At 43.1% G+C, this 21,158-nt stretch overlaps 1 protein-coding gene across 2 annotated transcripts in view; it reads right to left on the bottom strand.

The window, feature by feature from the left end:
- Positions 1-400: 400 nt before the first annotated feature.
- Positions 401-21,158, bottom strand: part of STPG4 (sperm-tail PG-rich repeat containing 4) — a 39,097-nt gene continuing 18,339 nt past the window's right edge. Inside the window, exons 6-7 of one of the 2 annotated variants that reach the window (XM_032351842.1) lie at positions 3,597-3,701; positions 401-963 (exon numbers count right to left, since the gene is read on the bottom strand). In XM_032351842.1, the coding sequence (XP_032207733.1) occupies positions 847-963; positions 3,597-3,701 (222 nt within the window). In that variant the 3' untranslated portion in view covers positions 401-846. Of the gene's footprint in view, positions 964-3,596; positions 3,702-21,158 lie in introns of those variants that run through there. The other variant, XM_032351843.1, reaches the window with a different exon arrangement.

Below are 21,158 nucleotides of genomic sequence, written 5' to 3'. Positions count from 1 at the left end.
ATCCTTCACCGCTCATGGCTGCGGGGCCTCATCCCTGCTCTGCCTGCCTGTGGCCTCCTCTGTGCACCAGAACCAGTGACTTCACGGCTTTCTGAGATGAGTGACTGTCTTCCCAGTAGAACTACCATCACGTGAGGGCAGTCCCTGAGCTTAGACACAAGGGGACTGGAAGAGCCACATGGCACAGCTTTCAAAGCCTTCCTGGAGGCAGGCACTACCCCAAATTCCCTCTCTGGCCTCGTCTCCCCTATAGCCCTCCCCAAACTCAGTCACATGCCTTATTCATCTTTCTGTGAAGCAACCCACCCCCAGCACCCCAACCCCAGCACACCTGGCGCAGAGCAGATACTCAAATATTTTTGTTGACTTAAAACCACAAACACCCATTGGGTTGAATCAATATTATTCTTTTCAGGGACTTGAGAGAGAGAAAGAACCACCTGCTGGGATCTTGGCACACCCAGCATAGCTTTGGTTGAATGCTGACCCCCAAGGACACATCCGTGAGGCTGTGAGGTCCTATAGCCCTAATGCCCATGGCCATGCAGAGCACAGCCCGGACACATCAGAGTCTCTCCAAGCTGCCACAGGAGGAGCCCAGGAGCACTGTCTTGGAATGTATCCTTGGACAACAAACAGAGTGAACACACTTTATTATTCAAGCCAAGACACTTTCAAGAGTGAACTGGAAATTATGCTGGGACTATTCCACAGAAGCGGGCAGGAGGGTCGCCTGGGCAATCCATGATGTTCTGTGTCAAACCCTTCTAAAGAACATAAAACAGAGTGTTCTAAACAGAAGCACTTGCTAAACTCAAAATAGCTGAGGGCCAAGATGGTTTTATTTTAAAAGCCAATTGTGTTGTTGAAGAAAAGGCTATTCTCTCGGCCCATTTTGGCTATGGTGGGGGGCTGCTTGGGGAATTGCACTGAAGATGTGTATGCTCCTGGGCCGGGGGTTTTCTGAAAACAAAACAGAAAACAGGGACTGATGAGACCATGTCTCCAACACTCAGGGGCCCCCTGAGTCCCGCTGTGGGCTCAGCCCTCACTAGCAAATCCCTACTAGGGAAGATGAGGGTCATGCCCAACTACAATGGGGCACCCTTGACTTGGAGCCAGTCCTTGGAGCAGAGGCCTTCTCCCATCCATGGCTTTCTCCAGTTCTCCAGAAGTGTCAAGAGAAGGGCAGACAAGCAAACACTGGCCTGAGCTTGCTAGGCAGCGGGCTCACATCCCACCTGCCCCTCAAGGCACACTTTCTCAGTGGGCACTCTGCCCAGACAGCTCCTGTCCCTGGGAACACCATTGTCATCCCCCAGCCAAGCACCTAGTCTCATGATAAGGTACTGGAGAAAATGGACTCTGAACCCAGGTGGTTGACCTCAAAAAGTCCAGACTCGGGTTTCTGTACCTCAAAGTCTGCAGACCCCAGGGTCCAAAGTAGTCTCAAGGGATCTACAAGTTCTCATTTCTAAAAGCCATGTTTTCCTTTGGATGAAATTCTTGAAAAAGTCATTTTGCCAATGATGTCAATGAAGATTCTCTTCTACAGTGATCGAATGCAACCAATGTCATTTCCATAGACTCAGGCGAAGACTTTGATTTCTTGGTTCAGCATTTCCCATGCCAGGGGACATGTACAGATTCTGGACGCCTGAAGGGATTTTATCTCGGGTCTATTGGTGAAGCATCAGTGTCTGTGTGTGGGGGGCCCAGGGAAGGGTTTTGACGTCAGACAGGCTTGAGTTCGAGTCCCAGTCTCACCACCAATGGCTCTGTGTGACCCTGGGCCCTGTGCTTCCTCAGCCTCACCCAAGACAGGAGGTAACGAGGCTTGCTGGAGGCCCTCCAGGGCGGAGAGCCCCAGTTTGGCAGCAACAGCTCTCGGCACATTAGCTACCAGCACTACTATTATTCCCTATTATCATGGGCTTGTCATTTCCATCCTTCTTTGCAGTGTGTTATCTCTCCAGGAGAGAGAGAGGGTGGAAATAGGATTACCCTGGAAGTGGGACAGGGTGGTCAGGCTTGAGTGGATGAAGTCAGTTGCCCGCAGAAGCTGCGGTCAGTTGCCCGCAGAAGCTGCGGTCAGTGACAGGATGTCTCCTCTGCCGAAAGCGGAGGAGCAGCCTGGAAATCTAATCAAGTCCTGGCCAGATGTCAAAGGAAGCTGAAGCCTTTATTAGTGCTATTAATGAGGAAGCAACATGCGGGTGGAGTCCTGGAAAACCAGACCACAGAACAGCAGGTCTGTGGGCCTCCGTCTCACAAGGCTACCCCCCAGGAGGCTACCCGTGCTGGCTCTCAGACCTTGAGAACACCCGGCTCTATCCCCCAGCCCTGATTTCACTGTCACTGAGCAAACTTTGGATTGTCCTTGGCTTCAGTGAAGAGTTTCCTATAAGGGGAGACACCCTATAGAGCAAGTGGCTCCGAGCAAGCCTGCCTGACTGGACACTTGTAAATTACTCGTAAAGCGCACCTTCTGGCCTTTCTATCAGCTTCCTGGGAGTTTGGTTAGCATAACTCCAGCTTCCTGAAGATGCTCAGCCTTGGGAGCTTGGACAGAAGTCTGTGTCTGGATCATGCTAATGCCACTAGTGTCCTAAGATCTACAGAAGGGACCCACCACCTCCTGCTGTCGGGTCTGTTTTTAATTTTACCAACAGGGACTCCCCAGTAGTCCTCCAGATAAAGACCACACTAACCCCACACCAGAGCTGGTAGCTCTGGAGAGAGATCTTCATGACACAGGCCTGGGACACCCACCCTTCCTTGAACCATGGGGATGGGCCCATTTTCTTATAGGCAGAACTTGTATTTCTGTCTCCCCAAGCACCTTCAGTAAGGTTACATACCAGTGAGTTCTGGGGACTTTCCAGTTGGGGTGCAGATGGGGAACAACAAGGCCATGGGAATTAAAACTGTCAGGAATTTTTTAAGAAAACTAGCCACCATTCATAAGCTTCATGTAGTGCTTTTGCAATTTTTCTTGGGTCTTCTCTAGGTCTCTGAGGCTCAAACGCTGCCGCCATGTACCCGTGCCACACTGGGGACTTGACCCCCTTTGCTGTCTTTCCTGAATTCTTAGGGGCAGGATGACCATTCAGGCCATATTGGTCTCCTTTGGTTCAATAATAATGTTTCTGCTCTGAAGCCACACACACGCCTCTCCCAAAACCATATACACAAAGAACTGTACGCGGATGGGGTCAGCCACCGCCCACTGTTTGCCTCAGTTCGTTAGATACAGGTTCCCACAGAGCAGCCAGGTCACAACACTGATAGCTAATTACTATACTGGATGTTGTCAACTGGACCCCAAATTCGGCCCCCATCTTTGTGTCTGGAGTCCCTCTGAGCCTGAAACAGCCCAGGGGGCTTGCCAGAGTTTTGAGCTCCACGTTCTTTCCCACCTCGACCAGCAATTATTTGTGTATATATATGTGTGTGTGTGTGTGTGTGTGTGTGTGTGTGTGTATACACACACATATACATACATATTAGAATTGTCTAGAACTTTAACCCAAAGCCCACTGCCCTCCCCAACCCCAATCACAAAACCTACAAACATCATCTTTTAGAGTACTTACAGAACAAGCGGGCAGGAATCGAGGTACTTTGGATTGAAAACAGGAAGTAACAGAATTTACTGGAGGTATTTTCAAGTCATAATGACCCGGTCCTGGGCCTTCACGCTATAGGGGGGAGAAAAAGAGTTTTTTATGATTACTAATATTTGTTATATTTTAATGCTTTATTGACCTTCCACAAATAAACATATGGATCACTTGTGATAGGGTAGAAAAGTCCCTAGACTGGGGCTTGGAAGTTTCGAAGGTGTGCCCTAGCACAAGCCATTGTCAAGTGGGAATAATACTTGCTTTACCTGCTTTACCTGCCTTGTGAGTGTCTGGGACTGAGGCTTAAGTGACCTGTAAAAGCCCCCCTTGGTCCTTCCTGGACCCGCCATCCCACACTGGCACACCCCACTCCATCCCTGTCCTTCAGAATATTAATAACGACTGCTGCTTTGAGTTGTTAGCTTCTTAGAACTCACGTGTTCTTTCGTAGGAGTATAGTATGTGTTATCTTAGTCCAAACAAGTCTTTATAGCGATTTGCTGACAAAAGCACAACGCTATGATATTCACATAAAATGAACACAATTTTTAAAAGACAATCATTCTAATAGAAAAATTAGTAAAAGGCAATTCACAAAGAGGAAATATAATTATTCATTTAGGAAATGGGGGGGCTTTAACCTCATTAATAACCAAATAAATTTTCATTATAATAAGGATATGATTCTTGTTTCTGGGTCTAAAAAATTCACAAAGAAAGAAAAAGGAAGAAAGGGGAAGGAAAAAGAGGGAAAAGTAAAGAAAGAAGAGAACCCCCAAATCTTAACCACCAGCATGGACACTCCTCTATGATTCTGGTGCAAGCACAAATTTGCTTAGCTTTTGTGGAGGGCAATTTGGTAAGATATGAAATGGCTTGTAAATGTCTAGACCTATCCAGAGGGAGAGAAAGGAGGCTGGTTACCAGACTGCTTTAGGAATCAAGAGACAAATGAAGAGTCCTGAGCCCACATACAGCAGGGAAAATGGAAAGGGCCCAAACATCACAGTGGATCATGTGCACAAGACATTAACCTCTTATTTATTTATTTTTATTTTTTTTGGCAGTTTACTCTTTCTCTCCCATTTTATTTTATTTTATTTTATTTTTTAAAGATTTTATTTATTTATTTGACAGAGAGAGATCACAAGCAGGCAGAGAGGCAGGCAGAGAGAGAGAGAAGGAAGCAGGCTCCCTGCTGAGCAGAGAGCCCGATGTGGGGCTCGATCCCAGGACCCTGGGATCATGACCCAAGCCGAAGGCAGTGGCTTAACCCACTGAGCCACCCAGGCGCCCCTTTCTCTCCCATTTTAAAATACCTATACTATTTGATAGAAATGAGTCATTCTGCATGATGTCTGGGACCTGTTCTCAAATAATGCAGGGACTAGGGGAAGTGGGTGGGAGAACACACTGACCAGGAGCCACAATTGTTAGATGGGTACGCGGGGGCTCGCTGGAGGATTGTGTTTGTGTGGTTATACGTCTAAAGTTTCTACAGTACAAAGAGAGGATGTATGTTTATTATTCTGACCCAGCAAGTCCCACATTTAGGAGTTCGTCTTAAGAAAACAATTGAGAATGGATGCAAGTATTTGGAAATCAACTAAATCACCAATAATGTGTGTCTGGGTAAATACATCGTGATTATTCCATCCAGCTGTCTAGTGATGAATTGTTACAGACATAAAGCTACTCCCAAATACTGTTAAGTGCAAATGCAAACTTAAAAAAAAATGTGCCCAAAAACATGGGGAATGGAATGTTTGCTGTTTTCCCCAGGTGGCAAGATGTTGTTTAAAAAGAACTTCTTTTATCATAAGAATAGTAAGAACTATTCCTCTTACCTGCATTTTCTAAGTTTTCTACAATGGACTTGAGCGCTCTTGAGATATGAAAAAAAAAATTACACCTATCGTATAGATAAACGAATGTGAAAAATGAGCAAAGGAAAGAAAGATAAAATATACAATAAGGCTAGAACAGAGAACCGTGTCCTGTGAGACCTTTCTCGTAGGTAAGGCTGGGCTGCAAATGAGCCCATCAGATACAGCGAACAGGTGCCCAGCTGCAGACCCACCGAGTGAGTTCAGAACCAGGCTTTCCCTTGTTCCCTCCCGTGGGTGGCAAAGCCGTGTCATTGGGGCTGCCATTCTCAATTACTCCTCCGTGGATGGAGTCTGTTATTAACAGTCAAGTGCAAGTCGGAAAAATCAAGGGATGGATACGCCTCATAATTCTACAGCTCATGGCAGAGATGAAAACAGTAATACTTTGAAACTGATGCCTACGTGGGACAGAGATCACTACGGGGGTGAGGCTTTCTGTGTGGACTGACCTGTACACTCCTGCAGGAGAAATCTGAGCTGCCATAAAAGCCAAAGCATAGAAATCCAGGGGAACCCGATAGGAACAGTCGCTGCGACATCCTCCACCCTCGGTTTGGCCATAATAACCGCAGTACTTTCACATCAGAATGGTCGCTGCAGCAAAAGATGCTGCTAGGTGTGCTACCGTTGACTCTATGCCTACAGCAACCCCTTAAAGGATGGCTAAGAAATGCCACTGCATGGCCCCGTTCCCCCAAGCCTGATGTGGCTTCCCTTTCTGAGTTTCCAAATCATGAGCTCCTTCGGAGTCCAGGTGCCAGGTTTGGTGAAGCACTGATGTAGGCCTGTGCCACCCAGCAGCCTCCCTATACAGGCTTGGGGGCTGGGTTATCTAAATCCAAGGGCTTAAGACTTGGGGCAGAAAGAAATGACTGCATGCTATTTGCCCCGCATGTGTCTGATGCAATCTTTCAAAGAGGCAACATTAGGGAAGTGGATCGAGGCCCAAATTCATATTCCAGAAGCCACAGGAATGTTCTAAGTGAAACGTTAACGATTGGGCCAACATCCTGCAGTGGGCGGGCGGCAGCTCGGCAGACTCCCTACTTTGGAGGTAAACGTGAGTGGGCAGTGCAGGAATGGGGGGAAGGGGAACACCCAGCATGGCTCAGAATGTGGGTTGAGAAAATGGATCCAGATCGATGGGAGGGTGTTTAAAACAAGAATATTTGACTGGTTAGGAGGGTTACTCCCTCAGTTACTGGGGATCAATGAGCATGACCTGGAGCTTTGGTTCACATTATGTGGGATGCATGGGTGAAGGGCGGCTCCCAGGTCCATCAGGCAGTACTAAGCACCTCTCACACCAATCAGATGAGCCATTTCTTAACCCTTGTTTTGGTCAGGGTCATGATTTGGCAACTCTGGGTTTCCCGAAGCTACACCTTTCAAAGACCACTGACATTCGGAGCCAAGAGCGAACAGAATTGTCACCTTCCTAGAGTCCCAGGACCTTCTTCCAAAATAAACTACAGGAAACCTTTCATAGTTACCCACTCTTCTGCTTTGGGGTGTGATTACATCTCAACCCTCCTGACAAGATGATAATTATCTTTCTCTTCCGTTTGAAAAAGTCATTGAGTTTCTACTCAAGAGCCACTTTAAGCAACGGGGGCTACAGGAATGGCACAAATAAATAGAATACTACCTTCAACCTCAGAGGAGCTTATAGTCCAGGGAGGGATTCTTTTTATCCCAAAAGGTGCAAGGAGCGAGGACAGACCTGAGGGAGGGCTGAGCTAACTGCCTGGCTTCAAGACTCTACACCAGGTCCCACTGTTTCCGGTCTGTGCCAAGGGCTAAGTGTGATCTCTGGGCCATGGGATGGTGCCAAGGGCAGCCACTTTCTACTTACTACAAAGGGCTCAGAATGCATGGGCCCTACTGACTTTTCTGGAGTGCTCCTAGGACGCTGTCATACCATGAAGGAGCTTCCCAATGGACATTAACTCTCAGTACCACTGTAGGCCTTTGGTAAGCCCTGCCATGCCTACATCGAGCCCACGTCTCCTCCAGGGCTGGGGGAGTGGGACTGGCTCACCTACGTCACACTGCTCTGGAACTAAGAGGTGTATCACTCTGGGGCATCCCAGAGCAGCAAAATTCCAGGTACCTCTGAAAGACTGTGCAAGGGTAGGTGCAATTATCCCAAGTTATTATGTGTTGAATTGTGATTCCCTCAAAATCCACAAACCCTACACATTTTTATTGTGTTGAATGGTGTCCCCCCAAAACTCACAGCTCCTGTCAATTTTGAATTACGAGTACCTCAGAATGTGACCCTCTATGGATATAGGGTCCTTACAGATGTAATTATTTAGGATGAGACCATTAGGATGGGCCTTAATCCGATAAAATGCTATCCTTCATCAAGAGGGGAATTTAGGACACAGAGACATGCACACAGGGAAAACACCATGCAAAGACGAAGGTGGAGGGCTACAAAACAAGGGAGGCCAAAGATTGCCAGCATACCACCAGAAGCTAGGAGAGAGGAATGGAAGATACTTTCCCTCCCAGCACTCAGAAGGAATCAACACTGCCAGCATGTCCATCTTGCACTTCCTCTAGAAATGGGAGACAATAAATTTCTGTTGTCTAAGCCCCTCAGTTTGTAATGGTAGCCCTAGTAAATGAATGCATAAGTGCTCAGCTCATTTCTTCATTCGGTCATTATATAGTACACCCCACGGTGTGCTGGGAGTCGGGAATAATTCCCGACTCCCAATATCCATTGTCCATTGTAAGTCCATTATCCACTGTAAGTCTCCCAATATCCATTCTATCCTTAAGTATTAGAATAATTTTTAAGGGGCGCATGTCTACTGAGCACAAAGGTTACATTTCCCAGCTTCCCCTGAAGCTGGGTGTAACTGGATGACTAATTTCTTGGCTATAGGACAGAGGTGAAGAGGTGTGTATGAATTCAGAGCATCCCTATGGAGAGGGCAGCTTATCCATCTGCCTCACCCTTTTGCCCCCTGGTTGGTTGGTCCCATGTTCTCTGCTCTCTGGGACCTCGGGAACGGAAGCCACACTTAGCAGAGCAGCACGCACAAATGCGATGCTGCTGGACTGCCCCACCAGCCCGGAACTGCCTACTGCAGGAAATTTATACAAGGCAGAAATCCGTTCTTCTCCCGTTTATAATGTTATTTGGGTCTCTGTTTCTAGCAGCAGAACTCAATCTTAATTGACATGATAGACATGTTCCCTACTCCCGTGGGGCTTACATTCTAGCAGGGAATATATATATATATATGCCATGCCAAAAACATGACAAATATGTGGCATATGACACAAAGGAGCATACAGGATGCTGTGGGAGAGCATGTAAGAGGGTACACTCACGGGCCCGAGAATCCCTTAAGGAAGTACAAATGAGCTAAGACCAAATGAGTAAGGAGGGGGTGGAGTTTCCAGGACAAAGGGCTGGAGGAAGGGTCTGTACAGAAGATGTAATAGGAAAGGTTAGGGAAAACTACCCAGGGAGGAAGATGCCATTCATTTTAACCATTCAGTCAAATTCACCACATTGCAGAAATAAAATAAAAAGTGCATAGGCTCCTGTCAAAAAAAAAAAAAAAAAAAAAAAAAAAGTTAGGGAACTGAAATTCAATTTTCTCCAGACAGTTACCACTTCACTGGTTTTTACACGTGTATTAACACTAAGAACCATTTATGGTTTAACTGCATAAAATGTTCAATGTGTAAAATGTTCAATGTCACCCTTGTATTTCCAATCTCTGCAAACCATCCGCCTCTGCAAACTGGGTTTGCGGGATTGGGGGCACGTCTCCAGCTGGCTCCATGGCTGCCCACTGCTGGCTCCCTTGGCTCCCTCGCCACTGCCAGGGCAGCTGCCCATCCCTGCCCTGTCTCTAGCTCAGTACCCACTCTGGTCACCAGTGCTCATGTAACAGTCGAGAACTTGAGGCTGGATGAGGGCTACAACACACTTGAGCACCTGGGTTGTGGAATCGAGAGCCAGTTACTGACCTTGCTTCTCACGGCTGGGAGGTATCACCACTCAGTTCAAAACTATTTTTCTTTAAAAATCACAAAGTTAAAGGGAACCTAGGAAAAGCACAAAGTCTGTCCCCATTGATCCAAGGTACAACTTCTCTTTCCCTTGAAGAGAGAAAAGGTCAGAAATAAAATGTATGGCCCCAAATGTCTACCTATACACCTGTAACACACAAGTAATAAGCAGCATAAATTGAAATTATTAGATGGGGTGGTAAAAGGATCTCCCCTAAATTTGGCGACATGCATGTAATAGCTGGAACACGTTCCCCCCAAAAGAAAATAGGTGCCCCAGCAGGGACAGCAGACTCCTGTGTGTGGAGGTGGGCACAGAGACAAGCCAGAGCTGCCTGTCTGGGAATTCAGGAGGAGGCCTGTGGCAGAGCGTCTGCAACTCAAGAAATTCTAGAATTCTGTAACCGCTGGTCTACAGGTTCACAGGAGAGAGAAAGGAGACATGTGTGCTGTTGAGTAGGGTAGACGCAAAACTTTCAGGCCAAAAGTTATTCACATTTGCGAAATTAGGAATTGACCATACCTCTTAAGTGTAGCTCGGTACTGTTTACTCCTGCCGAGTGAACTCGGTACTGTTTACTCCAGCCGAGTGAGAAACCACAGCAGTCCGGGGTTCCCGGCGTGGGCCGGTGGGCAGGCAACACTCAGTGATCACCAACCTGCCCACCATAAACACGCAACTTTTACAGGAATGCACCTACTGGGGACCCCGGGGCAATGCAGCATGGCTGTAGGTGTTCACCGGACCCATCCTTCCTTTCCTACCTGATCCCACGGCCCCACCGGCCTTAGAAATCTAAGGCGGTACTTGCCCACAGGAACTTCAGCAAAGCCGGCCACTCCTGGTTGCGGGAATTGGCCCAGCGCAGACACGTGACTGTCGCCTGGCCAATCCAAAGAGCCTGTATTTTCACACGCAGGTGGCTAGGCAGGCAGGTGCGCACCTGGGACTGCTCATGGGTCTTCTTGCCCAGCTCATAAACAGAGTGTGCCCAACATCCAGAGGAAAGTAAATCAGTGGCAAAAGTCCTAGAGTCTGTGTGCACCAATAAAGTCTACCCCACTTTTATGTTTTAATTGTTTGCTTAGCCAGGCCAGGATGGGCTTCTGTCACTTGCAACTGAAAAAAAATCCTACCAATTACATTCTTTTTCTTCTACCCAGTCAAGATACTGTTATAAGAAAGGAGAGCAGGAAATTCTTTACACTTGCAGCCGAACAGGGGTATATGACTCTCCTGGTGTTAATACCACTAAAAAAGTTGCACAAATTTTTTAGAAAGAAAAACTGCCAGGATATGTTTTCATTAAAAAAAAAAAAATCCTAGTACATCTGTAGCTATATTTTAAAGATTATATTTTTCAAAAATGTTACCTACCAGTGAACTCATCTTTGAGGAGATTGAGACTGGGACCTGCTTTAATCATCTTTCAGATTCCATTCAAGCAGAAATCAGTTTATGTTTGGCTTGATTCAATCTGACCATGTTTACTAATTATTTTTCTATTCCTTGTGGAATTTCAAACTATCAGCTTAGGTTTTTAATTGAACTAATTTGGTAAATGCAAAAGCAGCTGGAATGATTCAGCAGTCTTTCAGGGTGCTAGTCTTAATGCAGAGAGTATGGCACAGATCTGCTATCCCCTTTTCAAAATGCTATTAAATGTGACTAAAACAGACAAATCATATAACGCTCATTCCTATCTCTACAGGCTCTTTCCTGTTTATCTAATCCTTTCCTTGTTCTTTATAGGCTTGTCAGGTTTTAAGAAATACAGAAACATGTTGAAATATTTCTGACATCAAATAAAAGAAACTCATTTTCACTTGATATTCTTAAGATTTTATTTCTACTGTCAGGAACGGTGTGCATGTCTTGTTTTTCACTTTATATACAACTGTAAGAATTAATAACTGTAAAGAATCTGCTCAGCAGGGCGCCCGGGTGGCTCAGTTGGTTGGGCGGCTGCCTTCGGCTCGGGTCATGATTCCAGGGTCCTGGGATCGAGCCCCGCATCAGGCTCTCAGCAGAGAGCCTGCTTCTCTCTCTCCCCATCTCCCTGCCACTCTGCTTACTTGTGCTCTCTCTCTAGCTGTCAAATAAACAAATAAAATATTAAAAAAAAAAAAAAGAATCTGCTCAGCAAATCACTGGAAGTCCCAAATCATGTGAATGACTGAGTCCTAATTAAGTAGTAGTAGTAAGTGGCGCTGTTTTTATTTAAGTAACAAAATATTTTTATGTTGACTATTTTGATGGCACTTATTCTCAGACACTACTACCTCTGTTCTTTTTTTTTTTTTTTTAATGCTACCTCTTTTCTGACTTCTTCTTCTTTTTCTTTTTTAGGAGGGAGAGAGGGTGTGCTCATGAGTGGGGGGAAAGGGCAGAGGGAGAGGGAGAAGGGGAATCCTAAGGAGGCTCCATGCTGGGTGCCAGCCTATGCCAGGCTCGATCTCTCCACCCTGCGATTGTGACCTGGGCCAAAATCAAGAATCCGTCGCTCAGCCAACTGAGCCACCCAAGTATCCTGCCTCTTCTCTGACCTCTAAAACTTGTACTTTCAAAAACTATAAAAGCAATGGAAAAGAAAGGAAGTAAACAACCGCCCGTAATCACAACACCTCAGCACAGCTACTAAGTGGATTTTGGTGCCTTTCCTGCTTTTTGCACTCATAATTCTTCCTACATTGCTGCTATTGTCATCTAGTTTTTAAGAGTAATCCCTTCATGATATCTTTGTATAGATGAATTATTTATGCACAAGATTATTACTTTAGAAGGGTTTTCTCAAAATATAAGCAGCAGGCCACAAGATAACATATTGCCCAATTACCTTTCAAGGGGTTGTATTGTCTATGCTGCCACCAACAATAGACGAGAGAAGCACTGGTCCCGTACAGACCACATGCCTAGTAGATACTGGGGGGAAAAGGCTGGGAAAAAACAGAATCTTCCTTAGTCCCCGTACACTAATGGGAATATTAAGTAAAGTCATCATTGTCCTCAGTATATTCAAAGAAGTTGTGCAGAATCTCTGATGTCCTTAACGCCCACACTTGGAAACACATTCAAGAAGGAACAAAATCTATGCAATCTTTTGGTGGATCTAGAGATTTATTTGGTTCATTTATGAGAGCAATTAAATCAATTAAATAAAGGGAAGGGTAAAGGGAGGAGAAACCATAAATGACAAGTGTTACTTTGTCCAATTCCCTTGGTTGAGAATGATCGGGATTTGTTGCAGTTTTCTCCTCTTTAAAACAATCCCACTATGAAGCAACTGTACCTTTAGGTCTTGGGATTTGTGGAGCTTGGTCATTATAATCAAGGTGCTGAAAGGTGGCAGAAGTTGCCAATACAATTCTTTTCATGGGTGCAAAAAGGCCCTTTTTATTTATGATGGGCCATGACTTCTGGCGTCTATCCCAAAATACTCACGTAAGTATCTTCCTCACAGTCTTGTGAACAAAACAGTTGTGCCGATCCATAACCAATTATTATTACTTCAACAATAACTGAAATAGCCAAAGACTATACAACCTTACATTGATAATTTGAAGATGAAAAAATATTTTCCAACCCAACAGATCCCTTACCAACAGCTTCTCTTGAGAGCTACCTACACTTTGGGGACAAAACATAATTCACCAATTGAATCCGTAACACAAACAAGAAGACTGCGGGTTTTTATCGTTGTTGTTGGTTTGGTTTGGTTTGGTTTTTTGTTTATTTTTTTAAGATTGACTTACTTATTTGAGAGAGGGAGTGTGTACACATGGTAGGGGGAGGGGCAGAGGGAGAGAGAGAGAGAATCCCAAGCAGACTCCCCACTGAGTGTGGAGCCTGACACAGGGCTTGATCTCACAACCTGGAAATCATGACCAGGAGATCGTGATCTGAGCTGAAGTCAAGAGCCAGATGCTTAACACACTGAGCCACACACTGAGCATCCAAGCTGCTGTGTTTTTTAACAAGGGAGAATAGCTGAGAGGCCTTCAGGCACTTATGATCCTAGAGGATCTTCAAATCCAAAGTTAATGTATTTTTTACAACTAAAAAACATGTAGTGATCTGATATGCATTCACATGGTCATTTACTTTTTCATGGTCTTTTAATGGGTTGCTCCTGGAGATTTTATGCATGAATGATTAAGAAATTTGAATGGACTACTTTTCTTTTTTAAAGATTTTATTTATTTGACAGAGAGAAAGAGACAGGGAGAGAGGGAACACAAGCAGGAAGAGTGGGAGAGGGAGAAGCAGGCTCCCTGCTGAGCAGGAAGCCCAATGCAGGGCTCAATCCCAGGACCCTGGGATCATGACCTGAGCCAAAGGCTGACACTTAACTAACTGAGCCAACCAGGTGCCCACAATGGGTTACTTTTCATATAGGGCATACCTATATGTATCCATCTTTTATAACTTGCCTCATTATCAAAAGGTTTAGAGTGACTCAATGGGTGTCTATAGGCCATACTATATTGCACCAGATCTACAGGTCATATTTCTGGTGACTGTAAGTATCAGGTATAACAACAATGAGGCAAACTGTCCTAAGTCAGTAAGACTCAAATGACACCACAGCCTTACCATGCAACTGTACACAAAACACATTTCAGAGGAACCAAAGAACTATAAATTTTTTAAAGAATCAAAATGCCTAATACATGAAAGAAAATTAAAGTGAACATGTATCTGGGAGGAATTTTTTAAGTGGTGGAAAAGACAGATTTCATTCATTCCTTCAACACATTTTCTGAGCACTATACTATACTAGGGTCTGGGCATTGATGAATAAGAGAGCCCTCCCACCCCGTTCATGGAACTTACATCCCAGAAGGTGATGACAACCTCTCTAATTTGATGACATAACATTTTACACTTTAAATTTCTCTCCATATAAAAACACAAAACTAAAAGGCAAAATCCCTGGAAAGCTTCACCAAATACAAGTGCTAATATCTTTTTTGTTGATTTATACAAACTCTATAGTGAAAAGAATGTTAAAACTCCACCCAGTAGATAACTGGGTAAAGACTTCGACCAGAAAGTATGCAGGAAGGACCACAAATAATTAATTAACAAATAATTAGAATGTATAGTCTCAGATCCTACAGAGTAAATTAAAATAATGAGATACACCATTCTTTTACTATCAAGTTAACAAATATTTTTAAAATTAAAGATAAACAAAATTTATACAAATTTTATATAATGGTCACTCCCTTGACTGCTGATGAAGATGTTAATGGATGTTAATACTTTTTTTAAAAAGTTTGGTAATATAGATAGATGAAGAAGTCATATATCATCTTTAGTAAATACCATCTGTGATAATCCATAAAAAATGATGTCAAAACTTAGAAAAGATTTTATTAATTTTTATGTTAGCATTAGTCTCTTTTTTTTCAGCAAAATAATTTTCTGAGTATTCAGTATTGCCCTTGCATAGCGAAGTGGTGAATATAAACAAAATTGTTATAATACAAAAGAGTTCTCCAATAACTGATCTCTTATAAAATTATATCCTATTCAAACATCTCTCCCTGCTTAATACTGGAATCTACCACTGCAGACAGATCAGTGTCTTTGTAAGTCAGTTTTTCTCTGTCAGCGTTAAATGATATTTAATAATACACTGCAAATAAAATGCAAATCCAAATTCAAAATGATAATGTAAATTTTACTAAAAATGTAAGATTTCATGAACTTGATGAAAATGATGGAGAAGTGCCCAAATCAACAGGAAAAGGCTTTCATTGCCCAATGAGGATCCAGCAAAGTTAAAGTAGCTACCAAAAAAAAAAAAAAAAAAAAAAAAAAACCAGACGATGACAAAGATTGTGACAGTATCAGCATTTCAGAAAAAATTATTTCAAATGTTAGAGGAGCTGCCCTTGGGAAAACTAATGATGCTTCAAATAATATTTTTTTCTAAATTGTGTTGTCTGTAATTTCATTGGAATGTCAAACATGATGTGAAGGATGTCACTATACTATCACAAGATATTGTCAGAAAAACTAAACACAACCTCCTTTTTAATTTAGGAATTAATACATAGTTGTAATTATAGGATATTTTCCTAGTTTTTAGCTCAATTTCTTTTTTTTTTTTTTTAAGGAAAGACCAAATCAAACTTTATTGACTACTTTGAGATTTTGATTCTACTTAAAGTGGGTTCACTTTAATAGGCCTTTTTTTGGGTCAGGTTATACTTGGATACTAAAGACCCCTGCATATGGATGGCTCAGTGGGTTAAAGCCTCTGCCTTCGGCTCAGATCATGATTCCAGGGTCCTGGGATCAAGTCTTGCATCAGGCTATCTGGAGCCTGCTTCCCCCCCGCCCCCTGCCTGTCTCTCTGCCTACTTGTGATCTCTGTCTGTCAGATAAATAAATAAAATCTTAAAAAAAAAAAAGACCCCTATGTATGGAATAATGGAAAACAAGATTAGCCCTCAAGAGGGGAGTGGTTGAGGGGCATGTGGGTAGCTCAGTCGGCTAAACATCTGACTCTTGATCTCAGGGTTGTGAGTTTAAACCCCAAGCTGGGCTCCATGATGGGTGTGGAGCCTATTGAGAAAAATAAAAAAAAGAGGGGGATGGTTGAATAAATTATGATCTGATAACCAGATTATTTACCTAGTGAAAATAAAGTTTAAAGGAATTTGTAATAATATGAAAGTGAAACATGTATTAAGTAAACAAAAAGATATGAAATTGTTGTGCACCATGATCAGTATTTTTAAAATTGCAGAGAAAAAAGGAGAAAATTAACATTAATGACTGCATATAAACAAGGACAAAATTTTTAAACATAATTTTCTATATTTTCCAAATTACCTATAATTTATTCATTTATTTTTACTCTAAATTTTTATATATTTTTACTTAAATTTCATGACATTTTATTAAATTTATATAGAAATACAGTTTTTTTGGTTTTTTTGTTTTTTTTAAATAATTTTTTATTTTTTATAAACATATATTTTTATCCCCAGGGGTACAGGTCTGTGAATCACCAGGTTTACACACTTCACAGCACTCACCAAAGCACATACCCTCCCCAATGTCCATAATCCCACCCCCTTCTCCCAAACCCCCTCCCCCCCAGCAACCCTCAGTTTGTTTTGTGAGATTAAGAGTCACTTATGGTTTGTCTCCCTCCCAATCCCATCTTGTTTCATTGATTCTTCTCTTACCCACTTAAGCCCCCATGTTGCATCACCACTTCCTCATATCAGGGAGATCATATTAGAAATACAGTTTTAAGAATCAATCAGAACTAGGGTACCTGGGTGGCTCAGTCGGTTAAGTGCCTGCCTCTGATACAGGTCATGATCCCAGGGTCCTGGGATCGAGCCCTGAGACAGACTCCCTGCTCAACAGAGAGCCTGTTTCTCCCTCTGCTTGCCACTCTCCCTCTCCCCCTGCTTGTGTTCTCTCTCTCTCTCTCTCTCTTTCTGTCAAATCAATCAATAAATAAAATCTTCTTAAAAAATCAATCAGAACAAAAAGACATAATGAAAAAGAAGTCTGGTCTCATGTCTCTCCAATTTCATTCCCTAGGACAACTGTTATCTGTGTTTCGTTTTCAAGAGTGTGTAAGAGCATAGGACGGTGAACGTGAATATAGCATTTCACTGAAATAACACTATACTGATTCATTCAGGCAACTGGCACTCTTAGATACACCTTTACACATATGTCTTAGGCATACATGTCTCTGAGCACATTCTAAAGAACCTAGGACAGGGTGCCTGGGTAGCTTGGTTGGTTAAGCTCCCAACTCCTGATTTCAATTCAGGTCATGATCTCAGGTGTATGAGATCGAGTCCCATGTAGTGTTCCACACGCTGGGCGTGGACCCCGCTTAAGATTCTCTCTTCCCCTTCCTTCTGCTGAACCCCCTCTATAAAGAAAAAAAAAAGAGCCAAAGACAACTATTTTTAACTCTTAACTGCTCTTACAGATGTTATCTTGAGGTGCCTGGGTGACTCAGTTGGTTAAGCATCTGCGTTCAGCTCAGGTCATGATCCCAGGGTCCTGGGATAGAGCCCTGCATTGGGCTCCCTGCTCAGCAGGTTCTGCTTCTCCATTTGCCTCTGCATCCCCACTACTGTGTGTGTACTCTCTCTCTCTCAAATAAATAAAATCTTAGATAAAGGGGGTACCTGGGTGGCTCAGTGGGTTAAAGCCTCTGCCTTCAGCTCAGGTCATGATCTCAGGTTACTGGGATGAAGCCCCGCATTGGGTTCCCTGCTTGGCAGGGAGCCTGCCTCCACATCTCTCTCTCTGCCTGCCTCTCTACCTACTAGTGATCTTTGTCTGTCAAACAAATAAATAAAATCTTTAAAAACAAAACAAAACAAAAAACAGGGGCACCTGGGTGGCTCAGTCACTGGGCGTCTGCCTTCAGCTCGGGTCCTGGTCCTGGGGTCCTGGGATAGAGCCCCACATCCAGCTATCTGCTCAGCGGGAGGCCTGCTTCTCCCCCATCCATTCCCCCTGCTTGTGTTCCCTTTCTGGCTGTCTCTCTCTCTGTCAAGTAAATAAAAAATCTTCCAAAAAAAAAAAAAAAAAAAAAAAGAACTTACCTTATCAATAAATAGTATGTTCATATTGTTATTTCTTAATTTATATTTTAGAAATTATCTATTGATGGCCTCCTGGAATGAATGAAGATATGGCATTTGCCCTGTCCATTATTCCTCTCTCCTTATCCACTCACGGTAGTCTTTCATTTTCTTTTTTTTTCAAATTAGCATTCCAATTGTTTTTAAAGATTATTTATTTATTTTAGAGAGATGGAAAGAGAGAGCTCAAGCAGGAGGAGAGACAGAGGCGGAGGGAGGGAGAGTATCCTCAAGACTCCCCACTGAGGGCAGAGCCTGACTCAGGGCTTGATCCCAGGACCCTGAGATCATGACCTGAGCTGAAATCAAGAGCTGGATGCATAACCAACTGAACTACCCAGGTGTCCCCAAAGTAGCATTTTAAATCCCTAAGCTATGTTTACTAAAAAAATATTATTCCTTGCAGATCCAAGTTACATAATAGAATTCCTTTTCTTAGACAGTCTTTTGTTTTATCTGTGGTTAATTAAGTGCCTTGTCTTTTTCACTTGCACATTTTGCTATACATATATATATATATATATATATATATATATATATATATATACATATTTTTTTTCTCTCCATGATATCAGTTGTTCTTAAATCCTTTTCCCTTAGAAACATTTCTTCTGGAGTTTGCTAGTTTCTTTCTCAATATGGATTGGCTTCTCAGCTGCACAGTGATTCGCCTAGAACATCTTTTAACTGCTCTCCCAGTCTGGACCCACTTTGTCCTAGATCCCATGCCTCCCTCCTTCTGGATTTACTCCTTTGTTTAGCTGGGGTTTTCTGTTTGTTTTTGTTTTTCATCACCAGTGGCATCTTTAAAAAGGGTGTTCGGAAGGCAATTTTTAGGAGTTCTTGCATGTTGGAAAAATGCCTTTATTTCGTCTTTACAATTGATTAGCTGAACACGGACTTCTACGTTGAAAATAACTTGGCCGTTTTCCTCTCTCTGTGCATGCTAACTGGATTTTTTTTTTTTAAGATTTTGTTTATTTATTTGACAGACAGAGATCACAAGTAGGCAGAGAGGGGTAAGCAGGCTCCCCGCTGAGCAGAGAGCCAGACATAGGGCTCGATCCCAGGACCCCGGGATCACGACCTGAGCCGAAGGCAGAGGCTGTAACTGACTGAGCCAACCAGGTGCCCCGCTAACTGGATTTTTAAAAAAATCTTCCCTCTATGCCCTGCATTCTGTTTTTCAACCAGGTTTCCATCCTTCTGTCTGCTTACTTCCATCTCTCATTCATGTTACAGGCTTTTCATACTTGCCTGGTAGAAGCTTGGGTATGTGGCTGGGATATGTGGAAATTAGACAACTGGAATGTGAGCCACTCTTTTTCCTGGGGTCCCCTGAATATCAGGATGTGGTTCTCTTTCCTCTAAGCTCATTTAGTTTTTTTAGAGGATAAATTCTACAATTTTTTTGCTTGAGGAGCAAATATCCAAAGGCCAGCATTTTACATTAGGAGAAGGGAGGGAGCCCCAAATTAAATTACTCTGTATGTACAATTTCAATGAATTCCCTGGTGTTCAACTAATTCCCTCTGCCTCACCTTACCTCCTCCCACTCAAGTCCTGAGACTCCCTGCAGTTCTAAGGAACAAATAGGCTCCCATCTCTTCTGCAGCACCCCCTGGGTGCTTTTTAGCCCGTGGCTTCCTCTACTTTGTCCAGAAATTGTTGAAATCTTCTGTCTGCCAATGTTTCCTTTTCTCCCTTTATCCTTGTAGATGTATTTATTCTTTTATTACCAATTTTATTGAGATTTGAAAGTGAGAAAAGATTGATGTATGGCCAATTTGCCATACTGAGCAGCAAACCATGTATTACTTTGAGAATAGAGAACATAAACTTTAAATTCAAATAGCTATTATGACCATAATTACACAAAGCAAGGATATTCTTTTTTTTTTTTAATTTATCTGATAGACAGATATCACAAGTAGGCAGAGAAAAGGGCGGAGAGAGAGAGAGGGAAGCAGGCTCCCTGCTGAGCAGAGAGGCCAATGCGGGTCTTGATCCCAGGACCCTGGATCATGACCTGAGCCAGAGGCAGATGCTTAACCATTGAGCCTATTTAATACTCATTCTTGCAGACTTGTTCTGAGACTGGGCTACTTCCGTTGTGTCAAAGTTGGATCCTCTTTTAAGAATCAACAGACTTACAAATATTATATGGAAAATGTCTATAAAAATTCCCAACTTAACAACTCTTTGTGAATTTTATTTTTCCTTATTTTGTAGATTCTTTTATGGAATTATCTTGAGGTTAATGTCAAAAAGTGTAACACATGTTTTGTGCACAGAACAGTTAATGATATAAATATCTAAAAAATGGAACCCCTTCTTATAATTCTGCCTCTTTTCAGTTCCTTTCCTTTATCCCAGGTACCCTAATTCTTGTCATCTCATCTATATTCCTGAGGATGGGGGGGTGGCAGAGGGAGAATTTAATAAGTCACTGTTTCCTTAGTATGAATTGGAACAATATATTTCTCCTTCTCAGAGCTTTTGGCTTTAAAAGAGGACTTGTGAAAAGGAGAAATCTCTCCAAGATTTTCCTACAGTTAAATCAAGAGTGGCACATGTCTCATGTCTTAGATCTTAGGCTCCCATATCAAAATCCTTACTATGGGAGTGCCTGGCTGGCTCAGTTGATAGAACATGTGGCTCTTGACTCCGGTGTTTTGAGTTCAAGGCCCACATTGGGTCTAGAGATTCTTTGAAAATAAAATCTTAAAAACAAATCCCTACCAAGGAGTTTCAGGCATCGCTGCCGTGGGTGGGAAGGTATAAAAACAAATTTACCTTCTTACCCCATCAACTAATAAATGACTGTGGAAAAGCCTTTGGATCCAAATCCTGAAAGGGCAACTTACCCTTTGGTTTCTTTGAGTTTGGCTTTGGATACAGGCTCTGAAGGGACAAGGATTGGTGTCTCTTTCCTCACTGAAGCCCTTTTTTCAGCCCTGCC

This window comes from Mustela erminea, chromosome 7 (genome assembly GCF_009829155.1).
Source record: "Mustela erminea isolate mMusErm1 chromosome 7, mMusErm1.Pri, whole genome shotgun sequence".
In the NCBI taxonomy this organism is placed as follows: domain Eukaryota; kingdom Metazoa; phylum Chordata; class Mammalia; order Carnivora; family Mustelidae; genus Mustela; species Mustela erminea.
Note: the sequence above shows the minus strand (reverse complement) of the source record. Positions and strands in the feature narration are given on the sequence as shown.